This window comes from Crocuta crocuta, unplaced genomic scaffold (genome assembly GCF_008692635.1).
Source record: "Crocuta crocuta isolate KB4526 unplaced genomic scaffold, BGI_CrCroc_1.0 scaffold479, whole genome shotgun sequence".
NCBI classification, from domain to species: domain Eukaryota; kingdom Metazoa; phylum Chordata; class Mammalia; order Carnivora; family Hyaenidae; genus Crocuta; species Crocuta crocuta.
Genome location: NW_027531875.1, coordinates 3,840,988 through 3,864,121, shown reverse-complemented (window position 1 = coordinate 3,864,121; position 23,134 = coordinate 3,840,988). Strand labels below are relative to the sequence as shown.

Below are 23,134 nucleotides of genomic sequence, written 5' to 3'. Positions count from 1 at the left end.
AGGAGGGCAGAGACCGGGGGGGGGGGGGGGTGATAATGTGAGTCTTTTAATGATTGAGCTGCAGATAATATTTAAAGATAAGTGAAATTAGATTACTAAGAATGGTTTTATAAGGGAAAAACTGTAATATTAAAGGAGGAAATAGTAAGAACACAGAGGCATCATATGACAACCTGAAACTGAAAACAAGACAGGCTGCTGGGCATGGTGTGCATTTTGGCTAGATTTACAACTGAAAGAGATGAAATTTATCCACATACTTGATTGGGCAAGAAATGTCACTTTGTTCTTTTCAATTCAATGAATTTGAGAGCCACCGTTGTACCTAACAGGAGGAAACATTTATCCAGGTCACTGTGGAGGGAGGGTGAAAGAAACACTGACACATTCTTCTTCCCTTGAGATGCACAAGAAACCAAGGGGCCTTTGCAGTGTATGGACAATGAGGAGAAAGGCACCCAGTCATCATTATTCAACCTTATATTTCACTTGAAGGCAAATGACTCTGCACTTCCCATAACAAGCCTGAGATGAGAATCTTAGCCAAAGAGGAGAGACCAGGATGTTTCCACTTGCCAGCAATGCAGCAGGAAGGGTGTGTGTGTGTGTGATCTTTATCGCCTCTTCTTGGCCCCTCAACTTCTACCCTAGTCATTCCCCCTCTCCTGTCACTTGACGTAATCTCCTGAAGAGGCCTAAACTGTTAAGAAATTAAAGTTATGGAGAGTTCTTATAGCAAATTTCCCTTTTAGCCCTACAAAACCTTCCTGCCCTGAGGCAAGGGAATTGTAAGAAGGACCTAGAAACAAACATGTGTTGGAGAAGAAAGTGATGGGGAAGAAATGCAATGAAAACAAAACATAAATGAGTGTTGATTCAGACACAAGTGTTCATGTGCTATATTGGGGAGGCTAAACAGAGGTGTAGTGATTTCATAGGAGTTAGGATTGTGGTTTTGGGATTACACAATTTAGGTCCAAACCCCAGCTTTCTGCCTACTAGCAAAGTGAATCCGTGTATGATGGAAGATGCTTGAAGCTATAATATCCTCCATTTACTGGTACTTTTCAGGATTAAATAAATTAATTGTGACTATGTCTAGAACATAATTTGTGCCCAGTAAATGGTTGTTGCTCTTTATAAATAGTTCTGTTATCTAGTCACAGCAGGTAAACATATTTGCATTCCAATATGTTTACAGAGTCTTAACCTCGTTCAGAAATTTGGGGTGATAAAAAAAAAAGAAATTTGGGGTCATAGAAAGACTCCCTCCCACAAGTGAGAAGAGCGAATTTCTATCTATCACCATTATAAAAGTTAAAAATGTTCTTCATAAAAATGGATATACATATGATTACCTGTAATTTCAGTATACCAAAATCATTACGTTAGATATAAAACTTTCAGATATTTAAAACCACTTTAATGGTAAGAAACCTTCCTTTGTTTAATCATTTTCATCAGAAAGTTTGTCAATTAAAATGTATGTGATCTTGAGGGGTACCTGGGTGGCTAAGTCTGTTAAGCATCCACCTTTGGCTCAGGTCATGATATGGCAGTTCGTGGGTTAGAGCCCCGCGTGGGGCTCTATACTGACAGCTCAGAGCCTGGAGCCTGCTTCAGATTCTGTGTCTCCCTCTCTCTTTGAGCCTCCCCTGCTCACGCTGTCCATCTCTCTCTCTCTCAGAAATAAATAAAACATTAAAATAAAAATAAAAATAAAAAATAAATGTATGTGATCTTGATCAAATAGAACATCTTTACTCCAAAAAACTTTTTCAGAGTNTATATACATATATATATATGTCAAAGAGAGATAACTGAATTTTGTACTTTCATTTTATAGTTTCTGCCATCTGAAAAAAAACAAGGATGGGGAGAGACTAACAGGTCGAAAGGCTTACTTGATAATTTGAGAATGATATCTTTATTCACTATTCATTACCATTTCTATTGCTTGGATACAATTCCAAGTCCATTAAGTTCTTGCTGGAAATATCTTCAATTCAAGTTTCTTTGGAATGAAGCATTAATAAGAAAGCTGGCACCGTTTTGTATGAGTCATCTATAGATTTACTTCTCAATATTATTTTCTTCCTCAACTATAGAACATGCGTTTTATAATGACAAAAGGCTAAACTACAGTATTAGCTATTTTTAATACTAAGATGAAAAATATAGATTTTAAATACAAGTGGAATAAAAGATCTTAGTATACCTCATTCAACTTATCTTCTTTTCAGTTTTCATTTTATAAAAAGATGCTTGTATGAATTTTGTCTAGATGTTCTCATGATGTCATCATGCCTACTCTCTGCATTTCATAAGTCTTCAAAGGATCAATGAAAACACATTACATTAAATGGATGTATTTATTTATTTTGAGAGAGAGAGAGAGAACACTCTCACAAGCAGGGGAGGGGCAGAGAGGGAAGGAGGGAGGGAGAGAGAATCCCAAGCAGGCTCCTTTGCTGTCAGCACAGATCTCAACAGTGGGCTTGAACTCTAGAACCTTGAGGACATGACCTGAGCCGAAATCAAGAGTGGGACCCTTAACTGACTGAGCCACCCAGGTGCCTTCAGTGGATAATTTTTATTATAAATCTGTCTCAAGTGTTGCACAGGAAGTACTTAAAGAAAGACAACTGTTGTTTATCTGATACTCAAATTCAACTGAGTGTCCTGTGTTTTTATTTACTACAATCTAGCAACCCTATATCAAGGTGCTCATAGTCATGTGACGGAGTCAGCTAAATATCTGCCCTGCCTTTAGTCCACATAACTCTAGTACCTTCTCCACATTACAGCAATTACAATGCTTTTGAAAAGACCATCTTGTCATGCCAGTCTCCTGCTTAACACTCTTCAGTGATGCTTCATCTTTTCAAGCATCCATTTCAAGTTGAAATTTCTTTGCTCTTCAAACATTGGTCTCTGCCTATGAAATCTGCTCTAACTCTCTCTTCATTGTTGCCAAACCAATAATTTACAATTGCCTGAGCATGTCTTACATTTTTCCATGCCACACCTTTTTATTAAACAGTTACTTCTGACTACAATGTTCTTTTCCTACAATATTCCTAATAATCTGTCAAAATCGGCTCATGCTTTAAACCCAATTCCAGTGTCTTTTCCACTAGACAGTCTTTCCATTTCGGAAACATAGCCAATGGCTTTCCAGCTATATTTTCATAGTTCTCATTGTATCTTTCACTGAATATATCACATGGCTCTGATTATTTAAATTAATGAATGTTTACTTGCAAGGCAGGGATGGGATATGTGTAAGAAAGAGAAGTGTGTGTGTGCGCGCGCGTGCGCGCATGTGTGCACATGCATGCTTTGGAAGGGGTGTATTTGTGCTTGATGAATAGTCATCATTTAATTCATGTTTGTGAAATAAAAAAGAGGAAAGGCAAGATGGGATGTCTCAGGTTTTAAAGTCAGATATTTGAAATGCTGCTACAACATAGAAAAAGGAAAAATCCTCAGTTTCTTTGGGATAGAAATGATGGGGAATAGAAAGTATCATTAAATAACATTTGTTTTCTCTAGAATAAATACAAGATAAAGTTTTCCCCCCATATCTAACAATATCTAAAAAACAGGAAAAAAATAAACACAAGTCCCTTGCTGAATCTCTGTTTATATTTTGCTCTTGTTTTTCCTGCCTTTCCAAGTAACTTCTGCTCTAAAAGAGATGAGATTCCTTTGTATTTAAAACACAAACTTATGTGTCTCCTTTTCAGGGAAGATTTGAGTGAAGGGAGCTCTAATTAACCTTCTGATATGTATGACCCAGAGGATCAAACTTTCTACTCCTAGAGTAGGAAGTGTCAAAGAGAGTTGGCCAGATGTCACAGTGTCAGAATGGTTGATTTTGAGTTGCATCTCAGTCAGATGTCTGTATTTTATCTCTCAATTTTAACACATCAATTTCCATAATTAATTTGGAAATTATCAATTTCCAAAATATATTTGAAGCCAAATAAATGCAAATTTTAGCTATCATTATTAGAACATTCATATCTTTATATTATTGATGATATTAAAAGACAATCTTTGCATAGTGCCTTGAAATGTATTTTTGGTAAAAAAAAAAGATAAATAAGAAAGGATCTTGGCAGAGTAATTACATGAAGGAATATAAAGATTTACCCCTCAACATGGAAATTTTTATTTTAAATATCCTAACATATTTATACACAATACCCCAATACATAATGCATAAAATATGTGCCTTTCTGATTAATGGTAGCCTTTGACAATTAACTCTATAGGTTCTTACTATTTCTCCAGGGTATTTTTCTTCCAACATGCAACTTTTCTAAGCCAAGATTGGCACTTATTTTCAAGCAAATGACTTCTGCTGCTAATTAATTAGCTGCTCTAAAATATACAGTGTCTTACATACAGAGTGTATGATGCAGGAAAATAAGACCTTTCTTGGCTAGTTTCTTGTTAGGCTGCTCTACATTAGCATATTTATGCACATACTCACCAGTTGCTCAGCAACCTTTCAACAATCAATACTGTTATAGTCTTTTCCTTCAGAATATCAGCCCTTTCCTACCTGCCCACACCTCCCTTATGTCTCACTTGTTAGTAATGTACCCAGTAATTCCAATCATATAACAGTCACGTGGGATCAGATATCAATTTATGATAAATGCCTCAACCGGGAGCATTCAGTGATATACTGCAAGCTTCACACTCATCAAAAATACAGTTTTCAAAGAGTCCCTATTGTTTATTTTGAGGAGAAGAAAACATTACAATAAACTAATTCAAACTGAATGGTCAGGCAGTCACTCTGGTATGTGTGTTCTCTCAACCAGAAAGGTATTTGTGTGATTATAAGAAGACAATCTTCAGAGAGCAATACCTAATCCCAAAGAGCATCTTTCAGTACCATCTGGGTACACAGAAAAAAGGTAGGGGTAAGGACCTTGGTTCCCTTTAAATCATATCACCTACATAAAACCAGAGTTATGTAAACTTTCTAAAAAAGAACACATGAAATGAATGGAAAATGAAGAAACTATGCCCCCCACAAACTAGAGACCACTAGAGAAAGAAATAGAGAATAAACATGGATGCAATCAGATAGTCAAGGTGGGAAGGACTCAAGGATATGATGGGCTGGGTCACAATATAGCCCCTTATTTTTCCTTTCAACCATAGTTGGTAGAAAGAGTGATGTTACCAGTTCCTTTCCCTTCTTTCCTTTCTTCTTCATAATGTCCTTATTATAAGGTTATGGGGGTGGGGGGCGGGAGTGGTGAAAAGGGTGCTGGAGAACGGAAGAGAAGGGATATGCTACTCCCATTTGAGAAAACACAGAATGAAGGGGCGATTTATATGTTCTTGGATGTTTCTTCCTCTCTTTTCCTTCTAGTCTAGCATATGCCATAGATTGCAGTGATATTATAATGAAGTGTTTTTATATTGTTTGAACACATCTGGATGGGCTCAATTTTTTATATTTATACCTTAAAAATACATTTAATGTTCAATAAATACTGATAGAAAGTAAAATATTTTTTAGAAAGGAGAGAGTAGTACATTTAGCCACATTTATTTATTTCTCACATACTAATTAAGCATTTAAGGGGATGTGGGGGTGCACACATATGAGACATACTTTGTATTTTCAAAAAGTTATTAATACGTATCCATTATCAAGCAAGAGATAGCAAGACTCTGGAAGTGAAGGAATTCCTGATGTAACACTTTGAAATTAAATATATTAGTACTTCTTTTTCTTGATAACACCTTTAAATCCTCTAAGAGAACTGGTAGCTATTCCACAAGGTTTTGTGTGGAAGGAAATGAAACAAGTTTGTATTAAGTTGCATTTTGTTTGTTGAATGACAAATACTTCTACTTGAGCTGAGAGACAAGATCTGTGGCAAGAAAGAAATCTAACAGTGTACATTCTAGGAGAGGGTTTTAGAAAGGTGTGGAAGGGCAATATACCCTTTTCTCATATTCTTATGAAATTTGACAAGGGTGCCATCACTTTTATTTCAGAACCCAGGCCTTTAAGTTTTATTGTCAGTATTTGTGACTTTATGGAAGGATATTATGCCTAGTTACACTAAAGATTCAGTTTGTACTTTGTAGGTATTTATTCCTATGAGTGGGGAGTGTGTGTGTGTGTGTGTGGGTGGGTGGGTGTGTGTGTGTATGTTTGGTTGGGCACATTAAAACAATGACCACTAGGACTCCTTGCTACACATAGTTGAGACTTCCAAAATATTTGGAAAGGAATAAATGATGAGAAAGTTTGATTCTGCAACTTTATTTTAATCAACTAGGTAAAGCAAGAATTGGTCCTTTAAAGAAAGAGTTTCTTTAAGATTCTTCCAACTGTCTATTTAAAAAATTTTTTCCCTAGTATGCTCTTTTAGTACTTTTAATGAGATGTCTATTCATTCACATTTTTATAGTAAAACTGTGATGATATTTAGCATAACATTCAGACATTTATAATATATATNCATGGTGGACCTATACAGTACTCTCCATATACTTTCTAAAACTTTTGATATTTTCTATATTTCATTTAGATAAAGGTATTTATGTTTGGTTGACATGTGGGTTTATCACATTTCAAACAATTCAGAATGTGGGATTTTTATTTTGCATGTAAACAACATGACATTAGTAAATATCTTGTTGAATATTTGTTTTATAATTATTAATTTACTCTCAGTAAGTGTGAATTTAATGATGTATCATCAGTTGCAGCTTAGACTCCAAATGTTTATTCAGTCACTTTGCATATTAAATCAGTCTGATCATTTGTACCTGATAAACAGTAATAAATCCATTTGCAAAATTTAATATTAACTTCCCTATTTAATGCTTAGAGATTTAAATAGAAATATACAACATTAATAGAAACATATATTCATTCATCAGTCAATTCAGAAAGATAACTTATATTTGAACTCTCCATTCTATTTGTAAATTAATACACAAAATACAAAAAAATTTGTAATTTTCTATTTGAAAATTAATTTGTAAATTAAATAAATAAAATTTATTTAATTAATTTGTGATCATAGAAAATCTCCTACTAGAATTACTAATTTCTTTTTAACTCTATGAAGACCAATATCTTTCCACATTTAACATCTCAGAAATCTAGATGCAGGTGACAGCGTTTTTGCATTGTTATGTCATAGTTTAATTGGTAGAATGCGTTTTACTTAGAGCTGCATCTTATAATCAGAAGTATCTTATGTTCACCTAAGTAGCCATTTTTAGGTAATAATCTTATGTAGTTTTAACATAAATACAATATTTTAATTTAAAACTATAAGACTAATTATAGACCTTCTCTTTAAAACTAAATAACAAACTATTTTATTCCAGGGTGTTTCACTTAAAATTCTCCTAATCAGAGAAATAATTTTATATTAGGTAACAGTTAACCAAAGGTAGATCATTTATATTTCTTTTACCGTTTAAAGGCTACTTTCAGTTTACTCATTTCTTCTTAGTTGAATATTCATAGTACAGGCACATCCACTAATTTGTACTATAGAATACTAAGCTTTAGAGATTTTAGCAGACTGGAATTAACAATGTTTAAAATGCAAAATACCCAAGTTATATACCTGACTACACTATGCTTTCTGAAAATTATAGCATGTCACAAAGCAGTGGCTTTGGTTTGCCTCATTCACACATATTACAATTAGTTTCAAGAGTTACCTCATTAACGTGTTTAAGTTGCATCCAAGTAATATTAAATAAAAGAAATGTAACATACAAATCAAATTACATATGCTAAGATTATAGAATATCTAAATTATGGCTCAAATAGAATTGTTGTATTAGTTGTATTTAGATTTTATTTTGTTGTTATTTTGTATATTTTTCCTTTTGCATGTTTTCATGTTAAATGTTTGTTGCATTTTTCTTCATTATATATCGTAATGTCACAAAATTATTCATCTAGAATTATTTTGTTAATTAAACTTTCATTCAAATGTTTCACTTGAAATACTAAAGTTAATGGAACAGAATATATTTTTAATATTAAATAACATGCCAAACCTAAATATCTAAAAGCTACTCCTTTGAATAAGCAATATCTTTAACATGTGCTTACATAGTTGTGTACATATTGGGCCATCCATTCATATCTTTAGCAGCACATCCTGTTCTTTAGTTTTGTGGTGAGTTAGACAATAATTATGAAGTAGAGTGAAACAAAATTGTTTTAAAAATCTTTAAGGCTAAAAGTTTGACCATAAAAAATAAAAATTTAATTACAGAAATAATTTTTGGTTATACCTTCTAAATGACACATTTATAAATGGCTTTATATGAATTATGCTTAGTCTCTTGATGATACTGTTGAAATAAGAAAGCCTTCAAAAACATAATTCTCGTTATAATACATAATGTAATCCAAATTTAATATTGTAAGGATTACTGTTAAGTAAATTTGCCAGTTTACATGTGTAGCATATGTCATTTTCCATTATCATAGTTCCAAATATGACATAGTTATGATTTAGGGAAGCATGCTTATATATGTAAACCATTTCATTTCAATTTGTTATCTTGAGAAATGTTTTATTAAAGAATATTAATAAAATACACTTTAGACCTGTATTTATGTTGTAAACATCTAATTTTAAAATATATCTCAATATATTTAATGACAGGATATTCTAATTGTGATAAACTGCATCTTGTATACATAATTTAATTTCAAATGAATGAATTTTTTGGATGTACATTTTATTTCTTAATTGGGGTTGTATGTTGTGTAACATATGCATTTAACATTGTGCTATCAAAAATAATGTTTACTTAATTGTGTAGCATAATTAAATTTTTAAAAAGAAAACACAAAGTATTATATTTTAATATTGGATTAGCTATATAATATATTTAATAATTGCTTGTTGCTATACAGAATCCTAAGGCTTTTCCTAACATTGGCAATTATCTCATGAAGCAGTTATGTATGCAAAATGTTGAGTGTTTTTAAACTGTTAAATGGTAAATGGTGCATTTTGACAATTTAAAAATCTGTGTTTCACACACAGCCAATTTAAAGTGATACTAAAACCAATATTCTAAATTGGTCTACATTTTAGGTAAAAGAATTATATAATGTATAATTGTATGGTGATGGATGATTTTATTGCCTTATAGAGGAAATCAGTCATTTCTTTATAGAGGTTATTCCATTATATATATCAAAAATATTTAAGTGCATTTAGATGCACTTCTGTCTCCAGCTTTTAAGATATAACTATTCTTCACTCTACAGAAATTTGAACATTCTAAGTAAATCCATTCCATATGAACATTGTATCTTTTACGGTTTGGGAATCACGACACAAATCTTCAAGTAACTCTTAGGCAGATAAATCTTCAGATTCCACACTTTTTCAAAATGATGTCTTTGAAAGCTAAAAACAAAATTATCAGTTTTCCTCCCTTTAGAATTTCTCTTCATTCATTATACTGCTTGAATTATGACTTTGCCATGGTAAAATTATAATCATATTTCATTTGTGAAATTTATTCTCTTTATTATTATTAATATTACTTTAGACTTATTATTAAATAAATTCATTCTTTTGATGAGTATTTCTTGAGCATCAACCTTGTACTAGGCACTATTCTAGATACTAGGTAATTCAGCAGTTAATAGAGTGTACAAAAATCTCAGTCTTTCAGGAGCTTGCATTCTAGTATGGGGAAGAAAGAATATGAACACAAAATATACATAAAACATAGGAAACCAGATATTTAGTAAAATATCTGGTTGAAATATGTATGTGGTTGGACTATGATTGCTAAATAAATTGGTTTTTCAATACTTTATTCCAACATTCCACCCTGCTCTGGATTCAGGTTAAGAGTATAGTACTGAATCACCACCACTATTAGCCAGAAGTAGAGTTCTATTACTCAAGATTTTAAGACTGGATGTTAGCAAATCCTGGATCTAAAGGCTAACAAAGATCTCAGATTTTGTCAGGAACTGTATTTGTACTCTGGTGTCTTCAAGAAAATGGGTGTCTGGAACTGGTCTATATATAAGTCTTGAAGATTAGTTATAGAAGCACTTTAGACACATTCCTAAGAATTACCCGAGCTATTGACCCAAATACGTGAGATTTGGGATCGATTGTAATAACTTCAATGATAGAAAATAATAAATAACTACTCAGTTTATTCCATAAAATAAGGTCAGAACATTGAGATTTGAGATAGAGTAAGCATTCTATTATTTTTCATACTTTTAAATTATATTTTGCAACAAATGTTTATAGTTAAGTAGTTTCCTTCTTTAAACTAAAACTGAAAGCTGGGGAAATTATGACACAGTTATGAAAAGTTTTAAAGTATTAGGTTTTCATCCACCCTGATTTTATACTACCTTTCTAAAGTTGAAGGTATAAACTACCTAGGTGAATAATATAGATCAAGTCATTGTTTTTATAGTTATAAGCACATAGGCATTTCAAATGTCTGATTTACCATGAGGTTCATTACAAAATGTTAGTATTATAAGCGTAGTTATTGCCTAATCATGTAATTAAAGAAAAATCTTACTAAATATTAGCTTAGTAAATGTATTGGTCAATTTGCTTAACCAACATGATTTTATGAGATTGTAATCTTCACAATATAACTTGGATAAATATTCAATAGCAACTTCTTTCTGACCGATGCTTTAGAATATATTAAAGGTCTTTAAAATAATCTTATAATTGTCTTACCTCATTTACCCTTGGCTTCCTGAAAATAGAACCATCATTTGAGTCTCTAAACCAAATTAAACCAAGGTTTAATTGTAATGACAATTTAGCCTAGCAGAATCCATAGCAGACATGATTCCGTCTGCTGCGTATGAGCAAGAGGACCCCATGTTTGACATCCTTTTTGGCCTAAAGCAGAAATCAGAATTATTAATCTTACCACTCACCTGCCTATAACACAAGAGGGAGAAAGGAAAAAAGAAAAGAAAAGAAGGCAGGGCATGCTCAAACCACATTATGGGATAAAGCTGTTTTCCTCTTGCAGAATGGTTAAAATAATCCTATGTATTTCTGTCTACAGTATATAATTATACATTGTGGACAGAAGTTTGAGATGCAGTTTATTGAGAAGGCAAGCATATGAAAACATACCACTCATTGGCTTTTAAAAATACTCAGAAGTTTTCTAAGCAGGACCTGATGATTATTGCTAATTAGTAGCTGTACTTCCAAAACTCAGTATTTTTTTCTTGTTAAACGTCTTAGATGTCAAGATCCTTTTAAATATATCTTCAGTTTCATACTTTTATTATAAGAAAGAAAAAAAGGCTCCTTTTATTCATTATGTAAGTATTATGTACTATAATCTTTTAAAGAGGTTTAAGTGAAAGAAAAAGAAAACTCTAATTTGGCTCCTTTAAAATCTATTTTTAAATTACAGTGAAACCTTAATAAGATTGAGAATGTAGAGAAATATATACCATGAAACACTTATGAGATATTTGGGAATTATTAACTATTTATTAAAGCTACTTTTGTATGGATAAAAATTCCATGCTACTAGATAATTCTCAATCATTTCTAAATATAATGATTAATTTTAATTTACTGAGAATTGGTGAAAATCAAATTTTACTTGAAAATTATGAAATATATAACCCAACTTCTAAACACACCCCACTGGAGCCTGCAGCATATATAGCTCATGACATTGAATATTTTATCATGTTGGCTGCTTTCTGCAAGTGAGGTTAATTAGACATCTACATAGAATAGTTATCCAGAGTTTTATTTTTTTAATCATTTTGTTTTAATTTTGGCTTTTATTTTAAATTCTCCTTCCCTTGCTTATCTTAAAATAGAAATGTTTGATATTTTTCCCAGAAATTATGAAGAGACATGGCACAGACTATTCAAAGCATACTTTTGAGAAAAGTGTGGTTACACAGTTACCCATTCTGTCAAAATTTGTCACTTGTAAGGCGTTTGTTGCTAATATTCATCTGTAGATAAAGAACAAAGATTGGGTTCAGCACCACATAAAGGGTTTACTATTTCACCTTTTCTCCCCTAATGTGTCACAGTGAAAATGTGGTATATTTGCGTGCAATAACCTATTCAGAGGTTGATTGATACGAAACAATCATCGGATCTGGTTACTTCACATTTTAGTGGCGTGTTTGTGTTTTGCCTCTTCGTGTTGATTATCCTTAAGGTAATAGAAGGGAATATAATATATTAAACTTATCAGAAAAAAAATAAAATTTAAAAGAAAAAGTTAGCATCTAGTGCTACTGTGTCCCACAGGTTCTTCTACATTGACCCACACTACCTCCACTGGTGAGTTAGAGGAGCATAACAGGACTACCACTGGTGCTATTGCTGTTGCTAGCACACCTGCAGATGTTACTGTATCCAGTGTTACAGCTGTCACCATCCGTAGACTTTCTGAGGAACAGCGAGTGCAAGTTTCGAATCTCAGAAATTCAGGTCTGGACCCCAACACATCCAAGGACGGGCTCTCTCCTCATCAAGCAGATACACAAAGTACAAGGAGAAGACCACGAAATGCTGAACAGATAGAAAGAACTAAAGAGCTTGCAGTTGTTACTCATAGAGGTATTGGATGTTATTTTACTTGTGCCCGTTTAGTTACAACCAAAGCTATATTTTGGTAACGATTCAAATTAGAGAATGAGCAGAAAGAGAGCCAAGATGTAGGAAGCCAAAGGAAAAAGTTTAGCTGCAAAATATAGATCGTAATAGCCAAGCCCTGAGTAATTTGAAAGCACAAAAATTTAAAAATACAAATCAAAGGAAAATGCAAATATTGGGTGGGGGTGGGGGTAAACGTAGAAAGAAAAGAATGCGTAAAGAGATAATAACAAGTACTAAATATCTATTGCATATTACATGCCAGGTATGATGTTGAGATTATTTGAAAATTAAGTAGCCAGTTTCTATAAATAAGTGTACATATTTGCACATTGATGATTTGTCCTATGTAGTAATTTTCACTATTTGCATGAAATCTTACACAGATGCTAATTAACAATTAGGAAAATAGATATTTTGGGCAAAATGGAAACATTCTGTCTGTTGATTGTTTTATATAGCTGGCTTTTAAATTTTAAATTACCTATCACCTGATCTATATGGTAGTACTGAGATTTTCAATTTTGAAAAGATAACAGTTATTCATTGAGATTATGGCTCTAAATTTAAATATCCGTTAGATTTCTAATCTTTTATAGAAAAAATTGCCACAAAGCCAACTCGTATATTGGTAATTTTCTAGTTGACTAATACAAGCCTACCTTTTATGAAATTAGGAAGCATACCAAGCTATTTTTCTGTTTCTTGGTAGCAAGTTTCACTGAGCAGTTTATGAAAAAAATCAACGTAGTGTCAAAAAGTAAAGGGACTTCATTTATATCAATATATGCATCAGTAGAAATATTAATTAATTGAACACGTTTCAAGTCCAAAATACACTCCAACTCTATTTCTGACTCATTATCATATATTCTCCAAATTGGTTATGGTTTATTTAATGTGAGTAGGCATGGTTTATATGGAGCATGATATAAGTAATGGAAAGCATTCTGTGCTTAATGTACAATAAGGAGAAAACTCAAGGCATCTTTACGTAGTTGATTGAAAATCATATAGAAATGTCCCAAAAGCTCATTTCCATCAAAATTCATACTGAATATACTTTTGTTCTCCTTAATAAGCATCATAAACTGAATTCTTAACATGTAGTAGTCTCCTGTAAAGTATTAAATCCATAGTGTCTTGCTACTCTATACACTTCCTTACCATGAATATTCCCCTGTAAAGAATTTTATGAGTCATAGTAAAATTGATAATTTGCTTTATCAAACAGATACTTTTTCCTAATAGCAGGAAATTTAAAAGAGCATACATATTATTAAAATATTAAGGAAAAAAACCTTTCTATTTAGATTTTTCACTCTCTTTGGAAAATTGCATGAGCTAGAATTGCAGACTTCTCTGTAATTATTTTATCACCCATTGAATAAAAGATGGGTAATTCTCAAGCATAAGTTTATTATATAAAACAACTAATAATACAAATACTACTTCAGTCAAAGTTGCCATCAAGTGATGCGTGAAACTCAGGTTACAAATTAGTGTTTTAGAGAATGAGAAAAAATAATTCAGAATGAAATGAATAAATAGTCCATTATTAAATTCAATATAGTGATTTGAAAATTACTCAATCTAAAATTTTGAGCTACATTCAAGTAAATTTTAATTAAGCACATTACTTCATGGGTAAATTCCAAATCAGTGCTCAAATTCTCTTTTAGGCAATTATTATTTTAGAGCTAATACATGATTCATCATTCCCCATATTCTTTCTGAAATAGTGTTTCTGTATATAATAGCCATTGAGTAGTACCATCTACATTGGAAATAAATATTCCTATTTTTTTTGTTTAAATTATGTGTATGGAAAACATTCTGAAGTTTATATTTATCATTTATTTCAGTGACAAATTACTATACTTTTATCAAATCTCTATTTTTATTAGAATTGGTCCTTTTAACTCTTTCTCAATAATCTAATGTTTTAGTGATTTCAGATAGCTAGTTATTATATTTGAGACTCAAGATTTTTAACATTTTGGGTTAAAAAATATAAATGTTAGAAATAAAAGAGACATCACCCTATGTCTATCAATGTTTTTGAAAACCCTCAATATTTAGCTACTTTTAAGACATAAAATAGACTTCAAAAACTTAACTCTTAGCAGGGCCAAGTTTCTAAATCGGAATTAGCTGATATCAAAGCAGTATTCTTTTTAAATCAATTTTTTTTTTTATTTAGGTAGTAGCATGCTTGCAAGGGACAGAGGGGCAGAGGGAAAGAGAGAAAATCTTAAGCAGGCTCCGCCCTCAGCACAGAGCCTGGTGCAGGATTCAGTCTCATAACCATGAGATCATGACCTAAGCTGAAATCAAAGAGTGAGACACTCAACCAATGACATTCAACCAACTGAGCCTCCCAGGTGCCCCAAAGCATTATTTGTTTATTAAAAATAATTCTACCTCATCAGGCATGCCTGGAATGCCTACTGAGTACCATGCTCTGGTCTAGAAAGTAAAGATAAGTAATAGATGACCCTTTCCTTCAAGAGACTGAGATAGAGTGAAAGATACAGAGAAATCCATAAGGTGTACAAGGAAAGTTTTGTAAATCTCATTGCAATTTGAGCACTGAAGTAGTTATGGGATTTATGCAGACAGTGAGTCATTTCATTGACATTTTAAATAAGTCTGTAAACATAATGCAAAACTAAATCCTTAATTTTTCTAGATACTTTAAAGAAAAAAGTTAGGTTTCATTCTTCTATTCCATTCTCTGCACTGTAGTCAGAATTACCTCTTAAAATCTTCTCAACAAACTTTTAGTAATAAAACCCAGGTTTGGGGGTGTCCTGAAGGAAATTGGCCCGACTTTTGTCCTTACCTCCAAATTCATCCTATGTGATTCTCACAGTCACTGTTCTTCTTTAGCCAAATAGAAATTCTGTTAGTGTGTCAAACACACCATATTCTTTTCTACTTGAAGCCATTTTGATGAAGCACTTCTTTTATTCTGGCAACCAGATCATTCCAGTTCCCTTTAGAAATTTTAGCTTAATTGTCACCTCCAGGCAAGTTAGTTTTATCTGTCCTAACTCACCATTATATTCTGTACTTTTCTTTTATTTACAATTAGCAGCCCTATGACTGGTCCTGTAAAATTTACCTCTGTGAAGTAAGGAGTGAGTGGGTTTGGTTCGTGCTGCATACCCAGTGCTTAGAACAGCTTCTGAACCATAAACATATTTAAGTAATATTTGCTAAACTAATGAATAAATATTTACACTCTGACCAGCTAAAGCATTTGCCTAAATTTCTTAGAAAACTTAAAACTATATTTTTCAGTACAGTCAAATATCTATACATGTTAGTATTAAAGGTAATGACTTCATTTTGTCATAGTTCTAAAAATACCAGCACTTTTAATTCCTAAAAGGCAACTATATTTTCATGAACTCAAATAATAAATTGCTTTTATACCACTTCAATTTCACAACATAAAACTAGTTAAATGCCTTGTCTATAGACTTATCCACTTATAAAAGCAAAGGAATTTTATAGTTAAACACAAGAAATCTATAAAGTCAACAAATATGTGATTAAATATTAATGTTAAACAACGGACATTTGCTGAAAGTTATTAGCATTCATATCATATATATGATAGAGTTTGTGATAGCAAAGGTTCCTTTGAGGTGTACAAGTCCATAGTATTTTATACTGTATGATAATTTATTAATTTTCATAATTTTTCTTTATTCACACTACAATTACATTTTCATTATATATGTATATATATTTTTAAAATGTTTATTTATTTATCTTGAGAGAGACAGAGAGACAGAGAGACAGAGAGCAAAAAGCGCACAGGATGGGGTGAGGGTCAGAGGAAAAGAGACTGAGAGAATCCCAAGCAAGCTCAGCACTGTCAGTGCAGAGCTCAACGTGAGGCTTGATCCTACTAATCATGAGATCATGACCTGAGCTGAAATCAAGAGGCAGATGCTTAACTGACTGAGGCATCCAGGTGCTCCTTTATGATATTTTTTGATGATTACTAGTTCCTAATTTATCTATTTCCAATTATCTGAGGCAATTAAAGTATGTACAGTTTGCATCAATATCACTATAAACACAAAGAAGGCATGGACATTGAAATTGCACGTAATAATTTGGTACTTGTGTGTTGGACTCAAAATCTGTGTATTATAGATCAGCATAGCTAGTTACTTTATTATAAGTAGCAGATGAATAATTAATGAATAATTAGAAACAAACGGAATGTTTATCAAAGATATTTTCAGTTTTTGATACAATACTATTTCAATTAGTTTTCCTATTACATTATAGTTAAAATATCAGTAATTCAATTTCAATTATCCTCTTAATTTTTTTAACTTTCTACTTGTTCACAGTAAAAGGAAGCAATTTCCAATTTTCTCTACTTAAAAAGAGTCTCTTGACATTGAAATAAAAAGTAAAAAAAATAATACTAATGAACAACGTTGGTTTATATCTTTAAACTGTTATTAACACCAAACCACAATTTCCTGTGCTATTAGCACCCTATAGTTCTCAGAAGAATTCAGTTTTAATTGACTGGGTTTGAGTCCACTTTTGTTGCCTACTTATGTGAGAGACCCTGTGCAGGTCACACAGACTATCTGAGCTTAATTTCCATATAATTGTAAAAGAGTGTTGTAATATTACATCAGGGTTTTTGTGAAGATTAAAGATAGTATTAGGTGGAAATACTAAAAAATACTTAGGTATTTTTTCTCATTGAAAAGATAAAACTAAATTGCCCACCATTGCTAGTTAGTTCTGAGGTCAGAGAATAAGGCTGAGTGGCACTTGCGCCTTGTTACCTATCTGGTCTTGAGTAATAACCTCAACTCTCAAAGCTCAACTACTTAGTAATGGAGAGTAGCTGCATCACAGATAGCTGTGTGAAAAAGTTTAGCACACTTGCTGACTTATGTTCAACACATACTAATTACTGTTATTTATATTATTATTCACTATGTTTTAACTCTTGCCATGTGCATGCATTGTACTTGATAGTAAGGGTATAAAGAATCCAGGCTATGCCATCACGTAGTCTATATAACTAAAAAACAGTAATTAAAGATTTATAATTTATAAAAATTTGGTGAGAAACACTACCAGAAAAATATCATGCTATTGAAATAAGGGTAGAGAATAACTACCTCTGGATGTAGAAAGTCAGGGAAGGCTGCACAGGGAATATTTGAACTAGTTCTTGAATAGGAATAAAAGTTTCAAACTAATAAATTGTGTTTATATCACAAGGATGCATTGAAAATGCTTTGAATAGTTACTTGTGCTAAGTAGAAATATCATGAGTCTATACCAAAATAAAGGAAGTATTCAACTATGTTTAAAGCGGGTTTACATTCATACGAATAATCTAAAAACAATAATTTTTTAGTTTAAAAATGTCTACATGTTTAAAATCATATAATATAATAATATCTAATGGTATTTTTAATTTCACCAGAATATTTTTTGCCTTAACTATAAGCTCTTTTGAAATTATTTATAAATATTTACTTAAAGCACCTTTTCCCAATAATCCTTAAACCGTATAGTTCAATTACATAGCCCTAAGAGATTTCAACTCAAAAATTGAGTTAGAGGACCTATGTGATAATATAATTAAAACATTAACAAGGAGACTGTCCTGTACTTCTAGGATTAAATATTTTAGAATTATTTGGAATATTTCAGATTCATCTAATACATCATTAGTTTTGAGAGAAAATTGTGGTCTGCAAGAGGACGTATGAAAAGCTAGTTCATATTGCTAGACTAGTATTCATTCATTCTTTCATTTATTTATGATTTAATAAGGGTCTAATGTATGTAAAGCTTTGTATTAGATGATATTAAGGTTTAAGTAATATAGATTTTAAGCACAATTGGTTTTTCTTTCTCAGGAAGTTTATAGTCACACCATTTAAAAATAATCATTAAACTGTGTTTTACTCCACATGATTTAACCTTTTTTCTTTTATATTGATATTGGGGAGTATTTCTTTGTTTTTTTTAAATATATAGGCAACTTTTGTCAGCTGCTAATGAGGTGCCTTGGTAGTTCTTGATTTCAAGTGTAAAATGTGGACATATTCTTCTGGAAGAATTACCATATAGCTATATATAATTATAAACTATCTTTTATTGTTCTTCCTCATGGAATGTTAACTTAGATGATTATAACATGTTGTTGAGTCAATGCATTATTAGCATTTTATAGTCATTGCTGCTGTTTATGTTGAGATAGTGTAGCCAGTTCTTCCACAGTATGTTTAATAGTATGTTTAATCATATCAGTAGGATCAAGCAGAGCTTTAGTTTGGTTTATAAAGCAACATGAAATTATGTTTAAAACTGAATATGATGTAGACTCCCCTCTCTTCAAAACAGCAGCCTAAAAGAAAACCTGTTTTAATCATCAGTTTCTGACCTGAACACTTTTTCTTTATTATTTTCACCTTTAAGGTAAGAATGGTTTATTCAGCATAAAACTAAATTTTAGGTCAGCAATTTTAATCTAAACAAAAGCATTATTATTTTTTTCACTTTTATCACAAGCAATATATTTTTCAAGTTGGCTCATCTCAACATTTACATTGCTTATCAAAGGGAAAACAGACTATCAGAAAAACTGAAATGTCTAGTTCATTTCAGATATAAATTCTGTGATATATAACACCTTTGTTTAAAAAAAACCCAAAACTGTAATATGACAAAAAACATTATTGTATTAAAGTAATAGCCCTTGGGTGCCTACTATGTGCCTTCCATTAATAGGCTATTTGGCCACACATGGAATTTTGAATATTTTCAACAGCTTGCAAGCAACTAATACTGTTTTCAAATTTTCTATTAATAGTCTTAGTATAGATTTGTAAATCTGAAACAGTTTTTTAATCATCGTAAACAATAGCCATTGAAGAAGTTAATTTATGGTTGGGAGCTTAGATCTTTATGGATACTGATCTTTGTCTATCAAATAATAGGGTTTTATTGAATATATTATCTCTTTGGTAAGCTTGTGATAAATACAAAAGAAGTATAATATAATCTTTGCTTCTAAAGGAAAAGTTGTAGGGATAAAACTGCAGAAAAAGATTATCTGTCACATCTCAGAGAATTGCTACAGAATGAGTATAATAGGTGAGTGGGTTTGAGTTATAGCTGTCTTTAAAAGTGTGATGTGTTGTTATATGTAAGAGAGATCAAATTTCTTCAGCCATAGGGTATAGAACTTGGTGTATGAAACCATAGGGAGAAACACAATAGTTTATTATAAAGAAGACTTCTAATGTTGAATTCTGTTCAAATACGTATTGTGTGCTTCAGGAAGCAGTAAATTACCAAATCACTAATTAGATATTCAAACATAACTTGATGGACAAATTAGGTATTTAGGAAGCATTTAGGCATCAAAGAGTATATCAATAATATGATTGTTACTATCCCTTCTAACCTAAGTGTCAATAACTCTAGCCAGATATATATTAATTAAATGTATTTATCATCATCTTCTATTTCCTCTTGATGTTTGAGTCAAAATTGACTCATCCTTATGGTTATCTGATTGTATAGCCTATGTTAAAACAAGCATAGATGTGGCCAGCACGAATATCAAGGAATTTAGGGTTTGGATCTCTCCTTATTTCAATAGATAAGAACTCGGCCACAAGTACATTTCTTCCAGAGCCCAATGCCTAACTATATGCCTTAAATTCTAAAACCTCTCCACTTGAGGATCTAATTTTAGCTTTTGTAGTTTGTGTTAAAGATGACAGAGTTACTTTCTTCAGGATCTCATTTTCTTTTTTCATTTCTTTGTTCTTTTCTCTCCTCTCCTCTCCTTTTCTTCCTTCCTTTCTTTTTGTATTTTTTTCTAGTTTTCCTTTCATTTCTTTCTTCCCATCTATTTCTTTTCCTACTTCTTTTCTTTAACAACCAACAAACCAACCTTCCTCCCTTCCTCTCATCTTCCTTCTGCCCTCCCCTCCCCTTCCCATCCCTCCCCTTCTTTTCTCTTTCTTCCTTATGTGTTTTGTTCTTCAACAAATGTTTACTGAGTTATTTACATATCAGCCTTTCTTCCAGTTCATGAGTAAACAACATTGAACAAAACTGAGTAGATCCTGCCTCATTGAGTTTAAAATATTTTTTTAATTTTTTTTATTCTTGAGAGATACAGAGAGACTGAAAACCAGCAGGGGAGGGGCTGAGAGAGACACACACAAAGAAACTGAAGCAGCCTCCAGGCTCTGAGCTATCAACACAGAACCCACGCAGGGCTCGAACTCACAAACCGTGAGATCATGACCTGAGCCAATGTTGGACACCTAATGACTGAGCCACCCAGGTGCCTTTCCTCACTGAATTTATATTCAAGTGAGGAGAAAAAGAGAAGCAAAAACCCCAAAAAACTACCTGATGGTAGCAAGGACTGTGCTGAATATTAAAACAGACTTTGTGATATATGGGTGACTCCCTTTGTTTGGAAGGTCAGGAAGGCCTCTTTGAGGAGGTAAAATTTAAACTGAGACCTAAATATGGAAAAAGACAGCCATCCTAAGATGGAGTAAAAAGCATATCAGGTAAATAAAATAGCTAGAAGGATTTTGAATCTTTCTTGAGGATAAGAATGTGCAGTGTGCTGCTGTTCAGTGGACAAGGAGGAGAGGGATGGAGATGAGGTGGGAAACTGGTGGAAACCACAGATCATGGAGGCTTGGAGGCCCAGACAGGGAATTTTATCTTGATCTGAGTGAGACAGGAGACATTGGTTGTCTTTAGCAGGGAAGTGATATTATCTAATGTATCTTTCTTTTAGATGTTATTTCAACAAGAAATTACAGGAAAAAATTAAATAGGAACAGGCAGACAAAACAGTAATGTATGCAAAGGTGCAAATAACAGTTGTTAGAGACTGGGAAACTAAGTTGTGGACTATGCTTCTTAAACTTCAGTGTGAATACAAATCACCTGGCAGTCTTGTTCAAGTGCAGATTGCAATTTGGTGGGATTGGGTGGGATCTGAGAATCTGCACTGCTAACAAGTCCACAGGCTATGTTGATACACTGAATAGCAAGAATTTATAGGAAGATGATTAAGATAGAGTAAGAACAATACATATGAAGCAGTACCTGCTCTCTGTCCACTTTCAAGAGATCTTCTTCACTCGAAATATTCCCAACATTGATAAACTATCTCAGATGATATAGTTAAAGCCAAATTTTAAGGCTATAAGAATGACTTGAATTGTGGGAAATTCATAAGTGAAGAGAATATTAGGGCAGATTGGTTTTCTGGATCCACTTAATGACAATAATTAATTCTGTCAACTCTTAGAATGACTGAGTTTAACATATTACGATTTCACTGGAAAGATCAATGAATGTATGGATACATGATGAAATCATGTCCATGTCAAATTTTAACTCATTTATTACTTTTAATTTTTAGCCTAAATTTTATACCTTGACAATATTTCTTAAAATGTGTTATTAAATAACAGAAGAAAAACCATAAAGTTTAGTTTCCCTTTCCTTACCATTTTTCAGTCTCTGAAAGGCTAATTGACACATGGAAGCCAAACGTTGAAAAGAAGGATATAAAATTTGATTATCAAATCAATAATTTTCATCAGCAAATATTGAATAATTAAGCATTATCTTCTATTTTTATATAAGTGGCAACATTGCATTTTTCTGTTTGAATTCCAGGTCATTCATGAAACTGAGCAATGTATTTATTTCCATGCATGTTTAACATAAATAATAACAGAACAGAGAATTTATAACTTTTTAAAAACTATCTGGTTACATATGATACTTGTAAGACACTTTTATTTATTATATTAATTATTTATTTTTTATTGGAAGAACTTTGATATTGGTCAAGTAGGTACATATTTAACATATGGGGAATTATTAACATTTAAGTTAGTATGTTACCTATAAATATTGACAATTGCATGCTTTATCAATATCTTGTCATTTTTTTCATTGTTCTCTTGACTTTTCCTAATTATATTATTTTGTGGAAAATTGTGTTCAGTATTGATGTTTGTAGCAATGTAAAAATCCATGTATAGAAATGTATCAATCTATGATTTAAATACATAATTATTTATTTAATATCATCCTCACTTTCTATTCCATTACCACATTTCATCACATTTGTAAAATTGTCAAAACTATGTCATTCATACCAGTAAATATATTTTTATACTTCTAATTATTTTATATTTTGTTGAGTTAGTTGCTCTTAGAGCAAAAGAAGAGGAAAAAACAGAGTAACTTGCTCTTAGAAAGAAGAGAAAAACTAAAATGTTAGAATTTTCTTGATAGCAGGTTTATGTATTTTAAAAATGTGTTAGATAAAAATACCCTGAATGCCTGAAGAACTTTATGACAATATTAAGCAGTGAAAACTTATTTTTTCCACA

The 23,134-nt window shown here is 32.0% G+C and overlaps 1 protein-coding gene across 3 annotated transcripts in view; it reads left to right on the top strand.

Moving 5' to 3' along the window:
• The window catches only part of CSMD3 (CUB and Sushi multiple domains 3), a 1,194,711-nt gene that overhangs the window by 469,104 nt on the left and 702,473 nt on the right, over positions 1-23,134 (top strand). The window contains exon 7 of one of the 3 annotated variants that reach the window (XM_077772928.1): positions 12,330-12,641. The exons of the other annotated variants lie outside the window; for them this stretch is intronic. Coding sequence (XP_077629054.1) covers positions 12,330-12,641 — 312 coding nt within the window. The remainder of the gene's footprint in view (positions 1-12,329; positions 12,642-23,134) is intronic. 3 annotated transcript variants of the gene reach the window in all.